The sequence below is a fragment of the Dendrobium catenatum genome, unplaced genomic scaffold (assembly GCF_001605985.2).
Source record: "Dendrobium catenatum unplaced genomic scaffold, ASM160598v2 fragScaff_scaffold_1157, whole genome shotgun sequence".
Classification (NCBI taxonomy): Eukaryota; Viridiplantae; Streptophyta; class Magnoliopsida; order Asparagales; family Orchidaceae; genus Dendrobium; species Dendrobium catenatum.
Window position 1 is genome coordinate 737,838 of NW_021319619.1, and position 25,449 is coordinate 763,286.

General features: G+C 36.5%; 1 protein-coding gene across 6 annotated transcripts in view; it reads right to left on the reverse strand.

Annotated features, from left to right (window-relative positions):
* Positions 1–25,449, reverse strand: part of LOC110093673 — a 162,018-nt gene that overhangs the window by 59,982 nt on the left and 76,587 nt on the right. For 5 of the 6 annotated variants that reach the window (XM_028698830.1, XM_020818633.2, XM_020818636.2 and 2 more), the window contains 4 exons: positions 16,422–16,494; positions 15,412–15,489; positions 13,722–13,879; positions 7,458–7,626 (listed from right to left, as the gene is read on the reverse strand). In XM_028698830.1, coding sequence (XP_028554663.1) covers positions 7,458–7,626; positions 13,722–13,879; positions 15,412–15,489; positions 16,422–16,494 — 478 coding nt within the window. The remainder of the gene's footprint in view (positions 1–7,457; positions 7,627–13,721; positions 13,880–15,411; positions 15,490–16,421; positions 16,495–25,449) is intronic. The other variant, XM_028698829.1, reaches the window with a different exon arrangement.

A 25,449-nucleotide genomic window follows, 5' to 3' on the forward strand; every position in this document is an offset into this window, starting at 1 on the left:
GAGGCTGCCTCATCTGGAGGAAAGCTCAATAGAGGACAGAGGAGGAAGAGAAATGCAGAGCTATGTGCTCGGCAACTGCCAGTACCAATCCATCCTTCCAATCTGCCAGCACAAGAACCAGAGATCAATATTCCCACCCAGAACAAGTTCACTAACATGAAGTGGGTAAAAAGAAATAGCTCTTCTGGTGAGCTCAAACAATCCTTCTGGGAGCGCCGACCTGAAGTCCCGGCTCCTCAGAAGACAAGAGAGCCTGAACGTCTGTCTGCTCGAGTCCACTGAGTTTTGAAGACAGTAAGGAGAAGGGGCAAATGAAAAAGAAGTTCCAAAAGACATTGATTGTTGAGGCCAGAAGAACCCCTCCAAGGGAGAGGCTATCATCTGCTGTGATAGCCGAAAGAAGATGTTATCAACGACAAGCTCCGCGCGGTGAACATCGGGGCGTGACACCTGAACCATATGTTCGGGGATCTGCCGCCGAAAGGTCCCGGTGGAAAGGCAAACTAGTATGGAGGTGAAAGCCTCAAAAGGCAAAGATGATTGAAGAAAGAATTGGTTCGGGTGTGACATCCGGAGCAGCCTCCCAAAGATCCGCCCCTGCCAATAGAACTCGTCAGAAATGGGTCTAAAAGAAGGCCCATAATGACGACAATTATAATGACAGCCGACATCCTGGAGAGTCTTCCAGGAGATCCCGTCATTCTCCTACTTCAGAAAGAGGAAGTTCACTTCGATCATAATCCACGGGTTGAAGAAATAATTATTCCAAGCAAAGAACCTGAAATTCAGTGGCGCTGTCGCTCAGAAATTCAGGTACAAGAAGAAGAAGATGAAGAATATGAGGATGATGATACTATGGAAATCGAGGTGGTTCATATGGTCAGCCACATTGATGATGAAGATGATAATGGCGATGAAGATGACCAACAATCACAGCCGCGCGTACGTGTTTATCGACGTCGCCACAGGGCTAGATACATTGCCAGCTGAAGTGCTCGCTCCCCAGAAGAAGGAGATGAGGAAGAAGAAGAGGTTGGAGAAAACCCCTTTGCTGGCGAAGATATCACACTAGCTGAAATGAGAAATCAAATGAGACGACAAATGCGGAAGAAAGATAGAGAAATCTCTTAGTTGAATGATAAAATGACTGAGATGATGACTCAGATGACGGCCATGATGGAGATGATGCAGAAGACCACTTCTGTGGGTCCTACACCGGCTCAACCCGTCAATCAAGCTGCTAATCTTCAAAATCCTCAAGCGCCACAAGCCTCAGGAGTAAAAGGAGTACCTGAAGGTGGCGATAAGAATGATGATCCAACCCGCCAGTGTACTCCACAAAATGTGGCGAGCGCCTATAAACCTGTAACTGCAGCGCAACTCGAGGGCTTAATTAGCGAAAAGATTAAAGCTATTATAGCTGCTGAACAGGCAAAGAAATTGGTAGGAAAATGTCGTCCGTACTAGGTAGAGTACGATCAGGTGCCATATCCAAAGGGATATTATGTGCCTAAGTTCAATATCTTCGATGGTAATAAAAATCTCAAACAACATCTCGCACAATTCAAAGCAACCTGTGGGAACACAGGAGGCAATGACGCTCTGCTATTCAGGCAATTCGTAAGCAGCTTGAGTGGAACTGCTTTCGAATGGTATGCCGAGCTACCAAATGATTCCACTAAGCCTTCGCGGAGTTGGAGGGCTTGTTCATAAAAAGATTTGCCAGTGCAACGGAAAAGACTACTATCGCTGACCTAGCCTTAGATAAAAAGAGGAAGGATGAGTCAGTAACAAAATACATAATACGCTGGCGCAATCTCAGCATGAAGTGTGAGCAGCAACTGGAGGAGAACATGCAGTTCAACTACTGATGGGAAACATTGATGACAAAATACAACCCTTCTTTGCATGGCTTCAATTACTACTTTCCAAGATCTGTTGGATAGGGTGGCAAAATTTGAAAAGTTGAACTTATCAAAAATCTAAAAGCCTTCCTGTCAGACCCAAAAAGGTAAGGCGCCTGATGCTAGGAGAAATGATGTTTACTCCGCATTTCTCCTAGGCCTGATAAAGATAAAAAGACAGTGTATAATGTGGATAAAGGAAAGCAGCCAATGAAATATGAAGAAAAATCAAAACAGGTTTACAATCCAATTCCTCAACCAAATCTGGTTCTTGGAGGAAATGATAAACCTCGAGCATTTCTTGGTGGAGGAGAAGCGGCAGAGGCAATAATTGGAACTAGTGATAGAACATTCCCCTCCTTAAGGAGAAAATGAATAAAGAATATTCGTTCAAGAGGGAGAGTGTCGCCAAACTGTCCGGCAAGCACTCAAGAATGGTCTGGGTTGCCAGAATGCAAAAGACCTGAAGAGTCCAAGCATAGTGGCGACCCAAACTACTGCCATATCATCGGGTAGTTAGCCATCCAATTGAAGATTGTTATGTCTTCAAAGATTGGTTGGAAAAGATATACAAGAGGAGAGAATTAACATTATCAGATAATATGTTGGTTCGTCCCAAAAAGGAATCCACCAGGATAGTCACGTCCTCTTCCGTACTCCCGCTAAAGAAACAACAACAAAGAATCTATTCAGAGAACAATGAGAGACCGTTATCTCAAAGAAGACAACTGTGTTGAAATAGCTAGAGGAGTTCCGGGTGTCAAGTGGAAGTCTCCTATTGAATCAGTACTGAGTCTAAGGTGGTTGCCTGTGTCACAAGCATCCACCTTTAAATAGAAACATGGCCAAGCTAGCTCGTCAAATTCTGGCAAAGCAAAGCCAAAGTCTTCTAAGAAGAAAGCCAAGTTGAAAGAAGCCTATGGAGAAGAAGACTGCAACTCAGAAGGCCATCGATAGTTTGGGGAATATTACCAAACAACTAGGAAGCCTATTAAGCTCGGTGATTTTATAAAAGAACTTAAAATAGATGAAAAGGAAGAAGTTGAGGCCGAATCCCTTCCTACAGAAACACGCAGGGTCATATTTACGACATCAAAGATATCATAAAGGGAGAAATAGCTGAAAGCGGCCCTGAATTCTGTCTGATGGTGTCATCAATGGAATACAGTCAGAAGAAGATCTATGTTTTAACAGATGATGAAGATTCAGACCCAAGTGTAGCATCGCAAATGAAGCAGGTGAAACTGGGAGATGATTCTGAGTCTACAGGTGGATCCTCAGATGCGACAATGATTGAATATGAGGAGAATGCTTCATCAAATAAGTCTGAATCAGATGAGGTGGCCCAAGTGCAATTGAGAAGTGGCAAGGTACTGCCACCTCCACCAAAAAATGGGTTCCTAACAAAGATAAGGGAAAAAAGATAATTATCAATGAAGATATTATCCGCGAACAACCCAAGAAAAATAATACTTTAACAAAGGGGATAAATTACAATATCTTATCCCACTTGAGGAAGAACCCAGCACAACTCAGCATATGTGATGCTGTCTTCATGTGTAAAGACCTTCGAGAGACTTTGATTCAAGCTCTCAAGAACCCCGAAAGATTTGAGGCAAATTTTGTTGAGCATAACCTAACCGAAGTCTTGCAAGCTCGGAATAAACCGATCATTACCTTTGCTGAGGATGATATGATGCTTGGAACAGCAGATCACAACCGCCCTCTATATGTTACGACAGAGAGCGATGGTATGATGATGAGTAAGATTTTGATCAATCCTGGATCTTTCGTAAATCTCATGAGACTCATTGAGATCACTGTACCTCGAAGTGGAACATCTTGGGCAAGACAAGTTGATGGTACACGGCTTCAATGAGAACGGGCAGAAAACCCTTGGATCATTCATACTCCCTCTTGTATTTGGGGAACTCCATACAGAAGCCAAATTTCATGTGATTGATGCGGACACCTCATTTAAGGCGTTACTAGGTCGCCCTTGGTTGCACGAATATGGCGTTGTCCCTTCAACATTACACCAGTGCATGAAGTACCTCAGGGAAGGAGAAGAATTCAGGATCTCTGACGATATTCAACCCTTTGCAATACATGAAGTAACAATATATAAAGATGCCAGGTACTTCATGCCAAAGAAACAAAAAATTTCGAGTTCTCTCGAGGCTAAAGCCTCAAATTCAAAGGCTGCAAAGAAACCTAAACAAAAATATGAGAAGAAGCGTGTAGGGAGAAAGAAGGCAACGCCGGCTCTTCCCAAATCACCAACCATTTCTAAAGAAATAAAACATGTGCCTCACCTTGGGAGTGATGCAGATGAAGATAATATCATCCCTACAAAATCTCGAAAAGTATGCCAGTCCATAGACGAATGGAGTAGGGAGGTTGAATTTTCAAATGATGATTATTATTACGACTCTATCTATATGAATAGGGTGAAAGAGGTATTCTCCAGAAGAATAAGCAGCCTGTGAATCTCAGATAGCGTACTCGTAGTCATGTGTATCCCCCTATAACACTTTAAGGAAATCATTTCACGCGAGGTGCATAAGATTGAAGAACTCTCCACTCTTTATCTTCCTCCTCTGAAGAAGGGGACTGCACCCGAAAATGTATTGTATTCTACGGGAGCACATGAAAAGGAGAATAATGATTGGTGTTGTATGCTCCTCGATTCTGAAGAATCATTTCCTACGAGGCTACCTAGGTTTAATATCAAAAATATTCAGAGAATACTACGAAAGCAAATCAATATTCCTACCACCAAACGACAGCTTCGTACAAACTTGAGCCTTTGGTATGGAAGGAATCCACGTCCATTACAACGGAAGGATATAGATGCATATAAAGGCATCGGATTCATCAAACAAAAATTCCTCCGGAAAGAGACTTGCCAAGCAATCACATGCGGAGAAATCAAATCCGATGATGATGATGATGAGATATACGAAGCCAATGCTTAAGATGATCAACCAGTAGAGGCTACACCTGCACTAGAAGAACTAGAAAATGGTGGACAGGCCGCTACGATGGATGAGCTAAAGGAAGTTAACTTGGGAAATGAGGAAGACCCTCGCCCAACTTTCATTAGTTCTCTTCTACCAGAAGATCAAGTAGAAGAAATAAAAGAGCTACTATGTGAATTCAGAGACTGTTTTTCCTGGACATATGCTGAGATGCCTGGCTAATCCCGTGATGTGGCAGTATACAAATTGACCATCAAGCCTGATGAAGCACCCGTCAAACAAGCTCCAAGGAGAATGAGATTGGAGATTGAAGATCAGGTGATTGTAGAAACAAAGAAGCTCATAAAAGCAAGCTTCATTCGAGAAGAAAAATATGCCGACGGGATTGCCAATATCGTCCCTGTAAAAAAGAAGAATGACCAGATTCGTATTTGCATCGACTTCAGGGACCTCAACAAGGCATGTCCGAAAGATGACTTTCCGCTCTAGTATCAGAACTTCTAGTTGACAACACTTCCAACTATGATATGTTCTCTTTCATGGAGGGATCGTAAGGCTACAATCAGATTAAAATGACGCATGAAGATGAAAGACATACATTATTCAGAACGCCTATAGGCATATTCTGCTACACAGTCATGCCCTTCGGCCTGAAGAATGCTGGTGCCACTTACCAACGGGCTATGACTCGTATATTTGATGATTTAATTCATCAAAAGGTCGAATGCTATATAGTAAATAAAGGGTTGGCAAGAAAAGTGCTGTGTACTTAAATAAATCTTATTTTATATCATATAATAGTGCTCTTAGTGCTCTGACCACTCAGCCTTCCAAGCTTACTTTTAACCATAGGATTTTAGCATGCCAAAGATCAACCCTTGCATGCTCTGATTAGTGGAATAGTGGAATAGCTACAGTAGATTAGTAGATTATAGTAAATAAAGGGGTTGTATATTACAACAATAAATTAAATTGTTAATGAACTTAATGGTTGAAGCTATAAATACACATATATATGAAAAGGTTCAACATTAAAAATATAATTAAGTTAATATCTAGAGAAAGTTGTTGCTTACATTATTTTGAATGTTTTGGAGTATTACACAAAGTTATCCATTAAAGTGACAAAGTAATATTAGTATAAAGCATGTGTTATGTGAAATGTGTATGTGGATTTAAATACATGAAAAGAAGAAAGCGCAATTTGAAAATATATACATATCTTTTATTCAAAAGTATATAAAGACAACTATATGATTGAAATGGAACAAATGTAAATAGCCCTGTATAGTACAAGTTGGAGAAGCAACGCACCCGTGCACGTTAAATGGAAATGAAAAAAGAAAATAAAAATAGTTGTACCTTTATTGATACATTAAAACGGTACTCCGGTACTAATAGAAATAGAAATGGAGTAAATGAATTATGGAAATGGACAAATGAAATACAATGAGAAGTAATTTATGTATAAGAAAGCAAAGAAATATGTATGTCATATTTTACATGCATAATTGTTGTATATGAAATATAATAGAAATTATATATATATATACACACACACACACACACACACAAGAAAGCAAAATGAATATGTCATTTTTGTATGTAAAATTGCTATATTACATGTATGATTGCCCGCTGAGTTTACAAATAAACTCACTCTATTAAACTAATCATTTTCAGGTAAGTCTCTTGAGAAGTTGAAATGACTTAAAAGATGAATACGTCTACAGAAGATGGTGTTTAAATATAAGCAAGTAATATATAGCTTAAGAAAATGAAGAAGATGTGAAAACTGTATTATTATTTTGATTAAAATTTATTTTAGCTGCTCTTCAGCTTTATTTGGAATGTAGATGATAAACCGTATTGGAAATTAAAAGAACTGTTATAACTATTCGTTTGTTTGTTCCTATCTCGTTAGTTTTAGTATCTGGGCTAGGTCATGACAACACTGGTGTCTCATCACTCCCCAGCTTCTGAATGCAAGAACTTTATTTGGAATGGAACTATCCTTTCTATGTTATATCTACTATTTTTTTAACTTTATTCGGCATGCAAATAATGTTTCTTACTAGCTATGTTCTCTCCCTGATTTAAAGCCAAACCTTACATCTCACACTATGGAAAACCAAACCTTCGTACTAAGCAGGCTCTCCAATGAATACCTTCTGTTAAAACCTTTCACAACTGCCGAAATGGAAGGAACCCAACGAGATGTACACACACTTTTATGTTGGCTAAATATACGCAGACAACTATATATAAAAGTGGTTGAAATTTTTAAGCGAAAATGATGTCTGAATGGTGTGTGGTGTTTTTTGAATCTTGGGCGGTGTTTATCATTCATCATATATTAGTTCTGAACTGTCCATTATTGCTTCCTAAAGAAGGATGCTTAAAACATACACCAATTACAAAATTGCTGAAATAAATAGTAAGCATTAACTTAATGACACTTTATTTGAACCATCTAACATTTTAATAAAAAAATTAATATTATCCTGAATCTAGAACTTCAGTAAAATACATACATATCTGAGCTAGGAAACTATTAACAATTAAGCCAAACCTTTCCACATAATCGATTTCAAATCCCACATCAGCTTCTTCTTGCAAAGGTTCTATCCAGGAACTCACTAATGTACGATATTTTTTGCTCAAGATCATTGCTCTTGGGGGAATAGGTTGATTGTCGTTGGACATTGCTTCTAAAGCTTCAAGCAACTCAACAATCCGTCCTGATTATAAACATGATACACTTTCTCAACAACGTGCCATTCACAAAAACAAAAGATCAAAACTTTGAGAGATCTAGTAGTCTTAGCAAAAGTAGCATATTTAATAAACAATGCAATCATGTCTTTTAATCACTTCATGATACCAAGTTATTAATGCGGCACAAAGCAATAATACATAGTTTATTCTACTATGCTTTCCAGTAATTAAGTTCAATAAGTAGATTATAGCACCCAGACCAAATAAATATCAGATAACACATAGAGCAAGAGAAAAAACAAATTAATGAGTAATGAAAGCTTCAGCAATTTTGTTTACCGATACAAGGGAACGTAGAATTTTTATAGAATTTTGGAATCATCACCTTTTTGTCATTTCTATGTGCGTATGAATATTTTGACATACATCCTAATAAAAATTCACCACATTGATGATCAACTACTGCTCTCTCTCTCTTATATATATATATATATATATATATATATATCATCATTATAATAATACTAATAATAATTTTATTCTTCTCTCTCTTTTTTCAAAAATACAAAAATATTCGTGTGTGCAAACATTTTTATAAATTCTCACCCTTATACATGACAATTTCTTACTCTTATCGTGTTACAAATTGAGTGGAATGGGGGACTTCAACATAATTTTGGCATATTGGACGCATGAATATGATCCCTTAGGCTAAACTGAAGATGGATTTTGAAACTTTTGCGTAAATCTCTTGTATTTTTTTCCTTTTTTTTTTTTTTTTTTGGCCTCTTTATATTTTTTAAAGAGAGCAAAATGAGGAGAGAAAGAGGACTAGTTAGAGAGAGAGAGAGAGAGAGTTGGAGACAGAGCGAAAGAACGAGAGGTGAGAATGAGTGACAGATAGTGGGATGAAGAAGGTAAAGTAGAGAAAGAAGGAAGAGATTAAGACAAAAATAAGGAAGAGGCTCAAATCGTCTGACTCCAAATTAAAACCCTTATTTTGGTTCACATCCACATAACCAAAAGCTCCAATCTCTTTACAAATAACAAAGCTGAAATCTAGATCCACTTCAATCTAATAATTCAAATTACTGCCATCCATCTCCACGTTCAAATCATTCAACTCTTACTCCCTTTCATCACCACCAGGAATCATCAATAGGAGCAATCATTCTCTTCACCTTCTTAACATAACTCTTCTTTTCCAGTAACTGCAACCCTTCCGATATAATTAGAGGGCCTTCATCACCCCAAGTTATCTTATTTCTCCTCATTTCCTTAAAGCAATCCGCTCTCCTCCCTTGCAGAGGAAAATTCGCCAACAAAATCCACATCCACTTCCGCATTTAGGCTCTCTGCCACCAATTTCTTCACAGCTAACTTAGGATTCACCCCTTCCTCCTCTTCATCATCATCATCATCAAGAGTCGCATTAAATAATATAGTCATCTGCATCATTTCTTGTAATACGGGTTAGGTGTATGGAGATCGCCTAAGATAGGCAGCATTGTCCTCTGCAGTATCCACCTTATCTTCCTCCAACTAGTTGATGCTGTAGTTACTTTTGGAATAGATGGCGAAGGAGGAGGACACATCGCTTGTGAGGTCCTCAATGCAAAGCCAAACGTGGATAGCGAAGGAAGAAAAATGAAGGAAGCGAATTGCGACAGCATGAGAAGCATAAATTTTTATTGGATTCATAGTTCGTCCTGGAGTTGGAGATTGTGGGACCAAGTCCAGAAGATCGAATAAGCAACAATTGAGAGAAAAAAAAGATTTGAGAGAGGAGGGAAGATAACGAAACTGGCATTGTTGAACAGAAACGGGTGAGAGAACTAGAAATTGGAGAGCAGTGTGTCAACGACACTAACTGCTGCCGCTAGGAGGCTTTGGGAGAAGGATCAGTGCATTGCTGGAAATGTGTGCGGCTTGGGGCAAATTATTGGGTCAGGTGACTTGAGGCAAAAAATAAGTTTGGACATCCAATAAAAATTTGCCGCGTCACCTTGCGCTTTTGACTGCGCTTTTGACTTGCGCTTTAGTTGCGCTTTACTTGCGCTTTACCGGCGCTTTAGTTGCGCTTTATCTGCGCTTTACATGCGCTTTACTTGCGCTAAATTTAAAATAATATTTTATTAATATCCGGACCTATCTCTGCGTTCGCTCACCTGACCAAATAATTTACCGCGGCTTGGAGGGTTTAAAAGGCAGAGAGCTACGAGTGGCAAGGGTATGCTCCAGGCTTAAGTATAACAGTGCGCGCGTGAAGTAGAAATCAAGTGAGGGTGGTTTAAATTTTAGGATTTTCGTCATTTTTTTAAGAAGACGGACGAGACTAGGGTCAGTTACGGGGAAAATTATTAGGTCCGGTCACCGGATCTAGCTCTGCCTTCGGACGTCAACAAAAACTAAACATGTGGATGAATAAACATGGAATTTTTTTTAATATAAATTTATGCTTTATGTCTTGTCACCCTGATCGATTCGACCCACTAACCTTGATGGTTTGAATTTAGGAATACAAGAATGGAAATGAAGTATTTTTATTTTTTACCCGACATTTTTACTTCTCTCTCACTCTCGGCCCTCGGACTCAGTGTGATTCTTCAATCCTTCAGCATTTCCATTCTACAAGACCTTCCCGACGGTAGACGATGTTGGAATACTTAAGCTGCATTTAAGAAAAGGTAATGTTGTGCCTTTGTTGCGCCTATATTGCGCATTTGCTGCGCTTTATGTGAGATTTTATTTTTTAGTTTTTAGGGTTCATTTCATACATACTAATTTGTTCAATATTTTTTTAAAATATTTATGTTTTGCTTTTTTTAAAAATATTTACAATCTTCTATGGCCCATGTCTCCTTAAACACTTCCTCGGAATCACACTTGTTCAAACTCTTATAGGAGAGTCATCTGACATTATTGTTACTATTGAAGCTAGGTATTTTTTATGGAACCTTTTTTAAAAATGTGTCATTGGCATAATCTATGACAAGTGTCAGACAATGCATCTTCTATGGCCCTAGCCATAGCCTAGTCTTGATTAGTGAATATTGTTGTTGGATGTTTATTACCCATTATTCGTACAAATGTTTTAAATAACCATATAAAACTATCAATTGTTTCTTCTAACAAAAAAACAACCCCTAAAAAAATGTTCTGTTAATGATTGTTAATACCAACAAATGGTGCACATACAAAATTATACTTGTTGAGCTTTTAGCTAGTATCAAAAATAAACACATCACCAAAATAGTCATAATCTATCCTACATATCCCATCAACTCTGAAAAAACTTAACAATCTATCATACTCATCAATTTGAACATCCCATGCGAATATGTGGTCTTCAACTTGTCGATCTTTAAATAATTGAATCAAAGAATTAGTTCACCAAATTTAATCATTGCTTTTTTCATCTTCTGAATAAAATTGTAGGCATCCCTCTTAGAGAATCCAACATTCTCGTATCCTCCAACTTCCTCTGCAATGTAGGCGTATGCATCAACGATTCTAATCCATACATATGTCATTAATTTAATGACGAAAGCTTTTTCCTCAACAACATTCCTACATGATCTCAGAAGGTGTCGGTCGGCTGGGCTAGCCAATTCATGATTGTGAGATTCAATAAATCTTTTGACATGCCAGTAATCATCTTCATCAACTACAAATCTCACCATAGATGGATAACCAGTTCTAATATCTAGTTTAGTAAATTTCTTTTTTGAATTCAGAACAATACTTTTCTTGAAATCAGTTTTTGAACAGACAAAATCCTTGGATTTTATCTTTCTAGAATTTGGCCAGAAATTATGATGATCCTTCCGGATGCTAAAAGCATTATCATGGGCATAAGTACAATAACATCCATATGCTTCTCTCTCATCTTTATACACAACTTGAAATAAGAAGCAAAGATTACAAAGCGCAACCAAAGCGCAACAAAAACGCAATAAGCGCATCATCTTTATCTTTACATACCCTAAAAATAATGATGTTCTTCGACTTAAATAAATTAAAACATTAATGAGAGTTGAACAACAACAACTAAGAGCTTATTTACTTTTTCGCCTAAACCCTAAACGCACTAAGAGCTTGAGCCTCTAATGAGCTGAAATCTACTGAGCAATTGATGCCCTTTTTCTACACAGCTTTGTTTTACAAGTTTCAAAAAGTATATTTTTAATACAACTTGTGATGAGATTGAAACTTACAATATGTTGAAAACTGTGGAAGTTCCAGCTAAGTTAACTACCGATTCATGTATCTTTTCGGATTCATGCATCCCTTCTGATTCATGCATCCCTTCTGATTCATGCACCACTTACCCCTCTGTCTTCGGAGAGCATTCCATCTCTTTTCTGTAATTTTCTAACTTGTTTTTTCTTCATTGCCAAGCAAAAGCAATAAATTTTTAGATCTTTGGCGGGTTTCTAAAGATAGCGCCAACCCTACGTTTAAAATGAAAAAAATAGTAGACCAGGTCGGGTCGCGTCGGGTTCATATAAATTAAATTAAAAGACTATATTAAAAAAATTCCACATGTATTCATCCACATGTCCAGTTTCTATTGGCGTCTGAACACAAAGCTAGGTCCGGTGACCGGACCTAATAATTTTCCAGGTTACGGTGTAGGGTAAATATGCAGGAATTCAAGGAACTGATGAGATATGGTGATCTAATTTTGATTTTTAATAAAAAAAATAAATTAAAAAAAAAATAAAACTAAAGATAATTTTGTTTATTGATCCCTTGGGCAAATTTCTTTTTCCTCAAGTCTCAGATTTCATGTCATTGCCTTGCGTGTTGACAAGTGTTTCATCTTTATGAGATAGACCAATATGAGTGTCTTCTTTGGATAATTTGTACAGGTGAACCATACAATTTTGTGTTTCACCTTCATGAGGTAGATTAGCCAATATAGGTGTCTTTTGGGTGATTTCGACATTCTGGAGGCATTGATGTATTTCATTTTGTTAATCGGTGATGTTTAAAATATTTTTTCCACAATGTTGTGATTGTAGTCTATTATTTTTATCTTAATTGATTGAATTCATAACAAGCGATGATTTTTTTTTCATAATTTTGGCGTTTTGAAAGCGTCGTGCATCTATTTTGGGCATGGGCAACATTTTAGCGATGTCGCATTCGCAGTTCATCATTTTTCATTATGCAACTATTTAGTGGTCATTTATGGGCATTTTCAACATTTGAGATATGTGGACACAATCCATTTTGTGAAATAAGCAATTATTGAGCAATTTTAGTTGTCCAACATTTTTGTCTTGTTCAATTGAGTTGAGCGTGAGAGGCGCTTCAAATAATTTTTATGCTTTGGACACATCATCACAATCCGTCTCGCAAATAGGCGATGTTTGAGAATACTTCAATTGCAAATGAAGCATCGAGTCCAGTTTGCACAATGTTTCATTAGTTAGCTCCAGTTTTGATTGTGCTAGCTCAAATTGCGATAAATACAAAGGTCAACATTTCTTCTCATTTCTCCTAAAATAACCATAAAAAATTTTGCAATTCTTCTGCAACCTAATTACAGATGAGGATTTCATGATCATCACTAATAAGCTCTATGCCTATTTTTAACAATTTCAGAATAGTACTTTCAACTAACTGTTCATCACAGCCTGATCAGGCCTTTAGCTAGCAACAATTCTAGTTAAGTAGAAATGTATGGATACTTTTATATAACCTTTAGACATCCAAACCTTTCATTCATAACCGCTCCACCACAGCAAAATGAGAGGGACCATCATACAATTCAGAGATGTTTTTCACATAACTCGCCTAGTCAAATGAGAAGAACTGACAAGGGTTATCGTCCAGGGACATCTCCATTTTCTCTAAGTTATATGAACAATTGTTAATGATTATAATGATCATCTGGCCATTTGTACAAACAACGGTAAACATGCTGGCTTATAACATATACCATTCTGCCAAAATTATCTTCCAACAATAATCATGCTTTTTTATTTCAAATAAAAAAGTGAGACAAAAACAAAGTTCTCTGCAGAAATTTTCAAATATAAACGAAGTAATTCAAAACTAGACAGATTACATATGTCAAGTGTTTGAAAGCGACAAAGGAAAATTATACCTTCACGACATAATGCTCTCAAATAAAGAGAAAGCGGGTCTCCATGATTCCCCTCATTGTATAAAACCTTTGTTCCACCAAGAAAATTCTTAAGAGCACGAAAATGTCGTATAGCTTCTCTCACAACACAATATTTGGTGAAGCATTCAACTAGCAACCTGAGTGGATTGACAATTGTTGGTGAACATATTGCATCCCAATGAAGTCATATTTGATGCAAACTTTAAGAGATTAACATGAAAACTCGGGCCATTTATCTATTTCTCAAAGTACAGCAACAAGTTTCCAGTCAATCCAACTAAAGAGTTGCACAAAACGATATCATAGAAAAAAAAATTATATATATATATATATCATAGAATACACAATATTACCTACAAAATATCCAAAACTTAGTTATTACCTGTAGTAAGCTAAAATTTTCTCATCTACAAGAACAGAACATCATGTTTAGTATCTGTTACTGATTTTCGGAATATTATTTCAACCTTATCACAACTGTGGTAAAAAATAATAAAAAATACATGCCTAACAATATCCGTGAGCAGGGTAGGCTGAAATGATTTTAGATAAACATAGCCATGGATGGAGGTAACAAATCAGATGTAGTATGAAGAAGCTTTTTCAATGCATAAATTAAAAACTGGAATCTCTAGGAAAAATAAACTGAGATTGGCTACTCTGTGAATCAGTTTTATATGTTCCAATAAAGTAGGCCCCAAACGCTCATTACTCACACGTGGAAACATTTGAATCCGCTTTTGTATTTATATATTCTAAGCACAAGCAAATTTAGAACAAGAGATCAGGCCTAGTCAATGTTTTTGGCATTTAATGGGTTTCCATTAACTTGAGTTAGCTCAATCAAAATTTGAACAATTTTCATTTAAATTGTGCATGGAAGCATGTCTAGAGTGTGGCAAAGCCTCATCAATTCAAATCCTCACACAAAAAATGAAATAGGTTTGGCGTAAATTAGTGAAATAGGATGGTTTTGATTTCAGCTTATTAATAGGAGTCTGTATGGAGTAATGTGGGAGACGTGGTTATCTCTGCTACCAATTATGAAGGAGCATCACTAGCTTCTTGCCTGACTATTTAAATAGCTTTGTAGTCAGCACCACACATTCACGATATATTACCTATAGTCCATTTTTAAGGAAGGTGCTTATGGAGCACAGGAAGAGTTGCTCAGACCATTTAACCACCTAACTTTCAAACAAAATTATAATCAAAATAAAAATTGGGACAGAACTTGTTACTTCATTAATCCGATCCACCATTGAGCATTGTTCATAGTATGTGCTAAAATTAAGAAAGACCTCCACACAGATTAAATATAATACATAGAAAGGGTTTATCCAATGCACAGAATACGTTAAACTCTTTTCACTACAGGATCTGCAGAGTTCGCACCGACTTACGGCATCAAAACAAAGAAGCAGACACTTGTTTGAACATATGACTCAAAATCCAGTAGAGCAACTTTACTGTTGCTTATGAGCTCACCCTCAAATGAAATGTGCAACATCAGTTCATATAAAAGATTGCTGAGCTTCAAATATGACCCTTATACTTATAAATGTGGAAAAGATTATAGAAAAATCTATCCAGCATGCACTGCAAGAGGATTTAAGTAAGAAACCAGATAAAGAAGATCTAGAATGTGATCTTAGATCAATGTTCTTACGCATAAGTTTTCACATTTGGTTGCAACCTTTTGTGATCTTCAACCATCATTCCAAGCAGTTCAACCACATCCTGCACCCTACAGATTAATGCCAAAAATATTCAAATAATATCTTAACCTAAAAAATTCAAAGCTATCAACAATTTTTCTAGCAAAAAAGTTTTCTTGGACAAAAGATAGAAATTAGATAATTGACAATATTTAATCAAAGCTAAGAAAACAATAACATGTTCGCTAACAGAATCAACCACATCTGGACCCCAATGATAGTATGGTACTCTAATATCACACTCAGCTAGAGTAAGAAAATTCTGAATGGGGAAAAAGCAATAAATTGAAAGTGGAGAAGGGAGAAATCAATTCCTCTTGTCATTCATTTATGCTGGAATCAGCCAACTGTCGTTTATTATTCGAGGAAAGAACAAAGGTAAAGATATTACTCCTAACCAAATCTAAATATGCCAGATTTGGAGCTACAAAAAAATAATAGGAATAAAAAACAACGCACTTATTTATATTCCTGATATTGCAAGGTTAAGAGAAAAAGCAAATTATATATACACCAGTTCTTAGATTTCACACATTTGAAATTTCAATGTGTCAATCTGGATCCTTGTAAATAGCGATTTCCACGCACCCCAATCATGTTTGAGGATAGATCTTTTTTCTTCTCAACTTGCATTTAATTACTTGAAATCGTGAAGTTGGTAAACCCTTGGTTCTGGCATTAGCCAGTTGGTCATGTGAGGGAATATAAGGAGTGTTACGTAAATTACTATCCATTTTATGTCAAGAAAATTGAAAAAGTACTCAACATTCCTCTCAAAAACTAAGCCCTTAATATGAATTGACTATCAAATTCTGACAACGTAGAACTTCATTATACATTTAATCTTGATATAAATTAGTGATTCAGTGCTGCTCCTTGGAACATTTATCACTGAACAAACATCATAAATGGTATTATGGGATGAAAGCCAAAGAAAGTGAGATGGGGAGGAAGACAGCACCTGTCATATGACTCAGCTCGAGTGTATGCTTGGATCACCCAGTTATAACTCTCTGTGTCAGGTTTCATGTAATCTGCACGGAAAGTTGCAGTTTGCACAGAAGAAAATCAGCAAGAATAAACAAGCAAGCATTCCATCAACAAATTCCACAAACATCAAACACAAGATTCCATGCGCCAAACAACATGCCTAAATTCTTTAATAATGTAATGATGGTGAAGTGTCTCACAAGGATAAATCCAAACGCTTCTGAACAACAACAGGCACACATTTTATCTCGCCCAGGTAGATGCAGTGGACAATCATGTAAACGATAAAAGGAGATTAATGAAGGAATAAATTAGTAGAAAATCTCAACAATACCTTACGAAAAGTGTTGGAGAGGAAAATATTTGAAGTATATGATTGAGTGAATACAGATGTCTATATATATGCAAACAAAATATATAAAAGACAATGTGGAGAATATTCTAAAGTATAAGGATATAATACGGTAATAAAAAAGATCTTTGCAATCCAGCACTGTACTATTCTAATACTTACCTAAAGTTAGAGCATATAAATAAAAAAATTTAGTTTGTTATAATGCTTTAAGAAAAATCTCCTCTTGTGGGCTCCAAAAATTCGGCCCCGGCCTCCCCGCCGCGCACTGATTGTTTGCTTTTGCTTGAGCGAGGGAGTTTTAACACATTATATTCCGAGATAAATTTTGGAAGGCGGATGGATTTGTAGATAACACACTACCGAGAGATTTCGCCCTCATTTGCGAGGACTTTAAGATCTGATTTATGGTTTCCTATAGGCGCAAGCCCCTATAGTTAATTACCCCTCCCGATCACAAGAGAGAACTTTCGATTAAGGCTAGTCATCGATCAGATACGTATAGAATATGTGTTATCTGGCGTATAGTAGCAGCACTGAGTTGGGATTTGGGAATTTGGAAATAGTTTGGACGTTTAAAAATTTTGATATTTAAAATAGAAATTTCACCATCTTTCACTTTTAAAGCGGATGGTGGGGGAATGGATGATGGACCCGATAAGATCCCATGGTTCCGTCGTCCCGGGTCATCGTGGTCCCTGGTCTACTTAGTCAAAGGAGGTAGTCGACCCAACCTGACAGAAGGATCCTTGTTGGCAGCCATGGGTGGTTGCTTCGTCCAAGGGGACCTTGTAGACCTGGGGTGGGTATTTGCCTAAGGGGACAAATTTGAATCCACCTTAGCTTCAGAGGGCTTTGTGCCCTATCGATCATATCCTATTTATTCATATCTCAAGGATTTGATGCTAATAAGGAACGTATCGGCTCTGGCCATAACCGGTATTTCGTGGTGCCATTTAGAGGCAAGACCACTCGGTTCAGAGGGCCCCGGAGTCATAACCGTTTTATTCTGCGGTGCCATTTATTGGCAACCGCCGGTTAGAGGAACGTACCACATCCTTACTGGCAGGAGACTGTTTGAGAATGGATCCTAGTGATATTTTCGACTAGGCATTTGGCTCGTTGTGAGCTGAAGTAATTTTTTAGATTTGTCCATCTCGGCAAACTGTTGCGGATGGTGGATAAATTTTGCTTTGAGTGATTGATGGTTTGATTTCAATTTTAAATATCTTGTAATTTCTGGATTATGGATGATCTTTAGAATTTTTGGATTTTGAGTGGACTTTTGGGAGGCATTTGAAAATGCTTGAAATTAACCCCTTCGGTTGAGATCATCGTTCAACACGGCCATCATCGGGGTGTACTTGGGGTCATTTAGATTTGTTGATCGAACCCTGTCAACTCGACCAAGCTATTGGTGTGTTTTTCGTAGGCTTTGTGCCTTTGTTCATGAATTTTCTTTATTGAAGGCCTTGAAGGCTGAATATGAATATATAAGATAAATATTTCTGGTCGACTTCGTGACCGCATATTTATTCGATTGGTTCGAACCCTGTCTACTCCTATTTACATGCTTAGGAGGATCGGGTTTCGTAGGCTTCATGCCTTTTGTTTAGTGAATTCTTTTGGTTTTAGACCTAGAAGACCTAATATTAATGTATTAAAACAAAATACACCGGTCTCCACAATCGTGTACTTGTTTGAGAGTTCGAACCCTATCGACTTCTATTTATCCATATAGAAGGATCAGGTTCGAACATGAATTCACTTATCGACCCGTGCAGCATCCCTAGACATCACGTGTGTACCAATAACACGCGCTCGTCGGGGCTCATGCGGGTCAAGATTATATTTTCACCTTTAGTGTACCTATGTGTATACAATTTATAGTTTACGTGCAGGGGTATTTAAAATAATTAAGTTGTGTAAGTATCTGTCATTTAATGCACAACATTTCCTTAAGAGCTTATACACGCCTTCTATCTTCTTGTACGAATGTTGCAGATCCGGTGGCGTCGTTATATTGGATGTCATGAGGTCTCATCTTGACATTGACTCCCCTTTCTCAATCACCAGGGAAATTCTTCTGGACTTTGAAGTCTGTTTCTTTGAAGAGAATCCCTTTGAGGTCGTCATTGTAGTGGACTTGTTATTTCTGGTGTTTGTGGGCACCAGAGCTATTTTCTTCTTAAGTATAGAACTAAGAAGAGACTTTAGAACACAAGGAAGTTTAGTTATAATTTGTTCAAACATTTCCTCCCTTCTGTCAGAGGGTGTCCTTTTCGTACATAGAGTCACCCTTGTAATCAACGCAGTTGTAGATCTTGGTCATCGTCAGTTGTAGGTAATATCCGTACTTGTGTCCACGGTGATTCGTTGTACCTACGATATACACCACTATTATTATTCATAAGTAGTGTTGTGTTCATATTTACGGGGACCAGTTGTATTTTCTACAACCTCCTGAAGGTATTTGTAGAAGACTCATGGTTCTTGTATCTTACCCATCCTTTCGCCATCTCAGGTGGGTCTTGATTGTACTTATTTGTAGGAGACTAAATCATCATTATTGATTGACAGTGTTGCCATCTTCAATCAACAGGCATTGTTGCTAGTGTTGGAGGTTCCAATAGTGCAAGTAGGGGGGACGCCCATGCATTTCATTCTTGCAGGTACGATGCACCCGATCTCATAGAGACTATTGTAAGAGTCCACTACATTCTTTATTTGCATGCATTGAGGTCTTGTAATTTGAGTTTCCTCGTGTGGTGACCAAAGTTTGTACTCTATATGTGTCTAGTCCAAGTTCAGTTTCATTCAGACTTGAGTTCAAACTTAGTGTGAGTCTTTTACATTCATTCAAGTCTTCTACTGTCATGTTAAGTTCATCCGGATTTGAATCTAATGCTCGCAAATGCGAATTTCACTTGGTGTCTTACAGTTTAAAGCTCAAATGCATAAGTTCTTGTTGTCCACATCTTGTTCTAGTTTTGAATTCAGAGTACAAGTTCAAGTCTTTGTTCAGGATCTTCTGAAGTCCTTCCAAGTTCAAATGCATGTTCGTATTGACTTGATTTTGGTTTCAGTTTGATTTTATTTATTTGGGTTTGAGCCTTGATTAATCATTTAGATTTTGTTTGTATTCAAGTCCTCAAGTCCACTGTTCCTCGTACAAGGTTCTCTGTACATTTAATTCAATTTCTGTGTATTATTGTTCGAGTACTAGTCTCCTACATTGTTGTCTATTGAGGTCTTCTTATTATTCAAGCTTTGTGTACTTCAGTGAAAATTTCGACAGCACCCCGACATATCCCTCGTTTGGGGGAAAATAGGGGAGCTGGGCCTTCCCACCAGCTTATCGAGCGTGTATGGTAGGTGTCCTTAGACCTACGGCCATACAAATTTTCATCCCACCACGCTACAAGAGCGTGTATGGGGCCTTCAGCGTACCCGTACAGCAGAACACCAGTAGCTCTCCCCACCACGCTACAAGAGCGTGTATATGGCTCACCCACCTCGCCGTATGCTTCGCACCGGGCTCCCTCCTACGTGCTACAAGAGCGCTTATAGGTGGTTCCCGATCCGTTGCAAACATCGAGAGTGGGATTTGGAACATTATACCTCTTGTAGCAGTGTCGGCGGTGGCGGTGTCGAGGTCGAGGACCGTCCCCACCACGCTACAGAGCGTGTATAGGGCTTACCCGCCTCGTCGCACGTTTGCACTGGATTTCGCCCAGTCTCGTGTTACAACAGCGCGTTATAGGAGGTCCACCAGTGCACCAGCACGTCGAGGGCAGGGTTTAAGTCAGAAATAAAATTATACCTTGGCAACTCCGGCGGTGGAGGCTCGTGGACCGATTTGTAGTAGGCATTTCTTTATTATTATTATTATTATTATTATTATTATTGTTATTTATTATTTAAAACTTAATTTTTAATTAATTATAAACTAATTAATTTTTTAAAAAAATTTAATTATAATATTATAATACTTAATTTTAATTACAATACTTTAATTATGTTTAATTTTAATTAATAACAATTAATTAAAATAAAAATAATTAATTTTAACTAATTTTAATTAATTATAGATAAATTATAATCATAATAATTAACTATAATTAAAATTAATTTAATTAACTTAAATAATATTATTAAAAAAATTAGATATAATTAAAATATATAATTATAATTAATTATCAATTATAATTAATTACTTTTTAAAATTAATTAAATATAATTAAAAGAAATTAATTTTAAATGAAAATAATAATAATATATAATAATAAAAAAAACAAAATCTCTCCCTCTCTCTCTTCTCAGGTTCGGCGGATCCACAGGATTTGGCCATGGAAGCATGCTCAAGGGAGAAAGTTACCTTCACAGCCGTCAGGCTCCCGTTGCTTCCGAACAAAATGCTGTAACTTTTCAATCCACGGAAAGGGAAAGTCGTCTGAGGAGCGACGTCGAACAGCCAAAAGGAAGCCGAAGAAGCAAGTGATAGGGGAGAAAGTTGCGATCACAGCGAGCTCGCCGGTGGCTTCCTTTCAAAATGTCGTAACTTCTGATTCACACAAGAAGGAAGGTCGTCGCCGGAGCCAAGTCGAACAGCAGCGAGGGTCGGAGAGATGGACGACGGGAGGAAGTTAACTTCACAGCGGCGAGTACCGATGTTGCTTCCGATCCTAAAGTCATAATTTCCGATCTTCACAGGAAGAAGAGAGAGCGAGAGCGGGAGTGAGAGCATAGGAAGTTGACAGCGAGAGAGGTCTCGAGTGTGAGGAGAGACCGAAGGCTCATCCTGTTTTGGCCATTTAACGACGCAGAGACCATCGTGCGATGAAGCGACGTGAGGTCGTGCGAGACACGACATTGGTCGAGCGAGCGACGTGCGACGGCGTGGGAGAGGCAGAGCAGGTGAGGTGTTTGATTTTTTTTTTTTTCTTTTTTGCCTCACTCGCACAGGGACAACACCTCTACATAAATCCCACCCTCTATTAAAGGATTAGAAAGCATAAAGACCACACCAAAAGAGTTAGCTGAAATGACATCTCAGCAACAACTCCATCTTTAGGTATATGTGACAATCACAAAGCTCAAACTCCTTATAGAAATTATTTGTTGCCACCTTGATGTAACAATTCACGAAATTCATAGGTCAATATCTTCCATTATGCTTAGGCCAATGATGCCATTGTGCCACTTTCATGTCATTGGCGGATAGAGTCAAATCTATGTCAAGAGCCACTAGCAGAGCCATGCTGGGGGCATTAGGGGCACATGCCCCCACTAGCCCAATTTTTTTTTTAAGTTTATTATTATTATATATATATATATATAACCCTAATAACTATTCTTTTCTGCCGCAATACATTTCATGCATGTAGATATAAGCCGTCTCTGTTTAACTGTCAATAGATCAGTGGTCTTCATCGACTCCTTCGCGTTGAGAAAATCAGAAACAGTTAGTTTTTAGTTTTGGCCTTTAGACTTTGGATAGCAATTAATTTTTAACCTCTGGGCTTTTATATAGTTGTATAATACTTTTTCTCAATTCCAAGGCAATATCATAAGCATTAGGTAAGCAATTATGTTGGAATTTTTGTCTTATTGAATATTATTCTAGCAATTTCAATCAGAAAGACTATACATAATTTTGTTTCGTGATACATAAGTTAACACTGCCGTTGTGAGGTCCCAAAGTCCGGGATGAGTAGTGGAGGGTTACGTTAGGTAGTCGACAACCAGCGTAAAACTTGTCGAATAATCATGACATGAATCTTGGTTAGAAAATATTAGAAATGACCATTCTTTATTAGATTTAAATGAGAATTTGACTTTTAATAGAATGCAATGGCGAAAAAGAATTCATGTAGCCAACCCCACGTAGTGGGACAAAGGCTTGATGTTGTTGTTTTTGTTGATATTTAGATTAAAAAAATTTTCTGTAAATATCTATTTTTTATTTTAAAAATTGGCTTACTTTTCTATAAAGATCTTTTTTTTATGTTATGGAGATAACAAATTTTACTAAAATTTCCCTATTTTGATTGCTTGTAAGTAAATAATTATAAATTTATGAATTTAAATTTCATTTCAAGCTATTTATCTTATTAAGAATACGACCTTTATTTTAAACCTATTTATTATCCCATCTAATTTTAGGTTCACAATTTTAATGGTATAGGTCATTAGTGAAAAAAAAATTGAATGGTAAATTTTGTATTAAATTTTAAATATTAAAATTTCTATCATAGAAGAGGATTAATAAACTATAATTTTATACATTATCGAGGTGAGGATCGCAATTTTTTATTCGAGCATGCAAAATATTATTCATTAAAAATATATTGTATTTTGTTTAAATATGTTTGCTCTTTTTTATTTGATTATATATCATTATTTATTTTTTTGGCATAGATATGCAGAGAGGGTGAAATAGATGTGGATATTATTATAGAATTCAAGTTGGATGGTTGAAATGAAGGTAGATGCAGACCTAAAAAGATTTAGTTAGAAAATATTAGAAATAACATTTCTTTATTAGATTTAAATGAGAATTTAACTTTTAATAGGAAGGAACGGAGAAAAAGGATTCATGTAGCCAACCCCACATAGTGGGATAAAGTCTTGATGTTGTTCTTCTTGTTGTTGTTGTATAGGTATGGAGAGATGGCTGAAGTTGTTGAGAAAAATGTAAATTGTGACAACACTAATACACAATCCAAATATTTTCATGTGAAAAAATTTGATGATTTATCGGTTGACCATGGATTAAGAAAAAAAAATTAACACTCCCGTTGTAAGGTCCCAAGTCCTGGATGAGAAAAGCGGAGGGATGCGTTAGGTAGTCGACAGCCAGCATAAAACTCATTGAGTAATCATGACATGAATCCTTTAAATTTTTTTGTTAAAGCTAGGGCGTACCCTGGAAGCGACGTGTTGTATGGCCTGAATACAACGACAAGTATGCAATGGCCGCTGCACTGGCGCCCAGATGTAGTGTTAAATGGGCAAGGGTCCCCACATCAAGTACAAATGTGGGCAAAGAAGTTAGTCCATAAAACTAAAATTAGGATATGAACTTAGAATATAGGCTCCCTTATAGGAAAATTAATGAATTAATAAATATTATAATTCATAGGAAGATAAATATTTTGTGCATTTAAGAAACTAAATGAGTTGGAGAGAAAGGCTAAAGAGATTAATAGTTTAGGTTATAAATTATTATATTCGGGTATGAGTCGTAATAGAAATAGTGTATGTGTGATTTTAGATAATAATTTGAAGGATAATGTTATAAAAATTAACAGAATTGAAGATAGGATTATGGCTTTAAAGATTATTGTTGATGCTAAGATTGTTAATATTATAAGTACTTATGCTTCTCAAGTATGATTGAATATAAGTTCAAAATTAAAATTTTGTAATGACTTAGAAGAATTAATATTAAAGATACCTCTCGAAGAAAGAGTTTTTATTGGAAGAGATTTAAATGAACATTTTGGTAAAGAGGTAGATGATTTTAAAATCATTCATGGTGGTCATAAGTTTGGAACAACATATGAAGGTGGTAAGACCATATTAGATTTTTTTTAGCTTATGATTTTTTAATAGCTAATACATTATTTAAGAAAAGATATGAGCATCGTATCACTTATAAAAATAGATATAGTAAAATACATATTGATTATTTTCTTATAAGAAAATTAGATCAATTAGATTGCAAAGATTAGAAGTTATTGCAAGTAAAAATTTATATATCCAACATCGATTATTAGTTTTAGACTTTAAGATAAATGACAGAAAATAAAAAATAAAGTAAAATGATATTCTAGGATTAGATGGGGGTATTTAAATAACATTATAAAAAGTATTTTTTAGAGTAAGATTTTATATTTTAAGATTTTGTTTGTGCATGAGGATGCTAAAGTTATATGGGAAAAAGTGGCTAGTGATATTAAGAATATTATAAAAGATGTGCTTAGAGTTTCGAAGGGAAAAATGTCTAATAGTAAAAAAAAGTTGGTGGTAGAATCCAAATGTGCAAGAAAATATAAAAAATAAGAAGATTTGTTATAAAAATTTGTTTAGATGTAAAAATTCTGATAATTAGAAAAGCTATAGAAGGCTCATAAAGAATCTAAGAAAGCTATTTGCGATGCAAAGAGCTTAGCTTTTAATGATTTATATAATAGATTAGATACTAAAGAGGGAGAAATATATATGTATAAGCTAGCCAAATAAAGAGATGAGAGCATTAAGGATTTAGTTCAAGTGAAGTATATTAAAGATGAAGATCAAAAAATATTTTTATTAAAAAATATTAAACAAAGGTCGATCTTTGGTGACTTTATCACTCTAAATGAAAATAAAGATTTTATTTTTATCAGCAAATTAGTAAAACCGAAGTAAGAGAGACTTTAAAATAAATGAAGTATGAAAAAGCTGTTGAACCTGATGATATTCCAATAGGGATGTAGAAATGGTTAGGAGATAAAGGAATTTCTTGGCTTACTAAACTTTTTAATAATGTTTTGAATACCAAAAAGACTAAGATGTCCGGGTGATGGCTCTAAGGTTGTGTTATCACCTAAACATTTCCCTAAGAGGTCGAACTTATGACTTTTATTAGAAATGGTCAGTG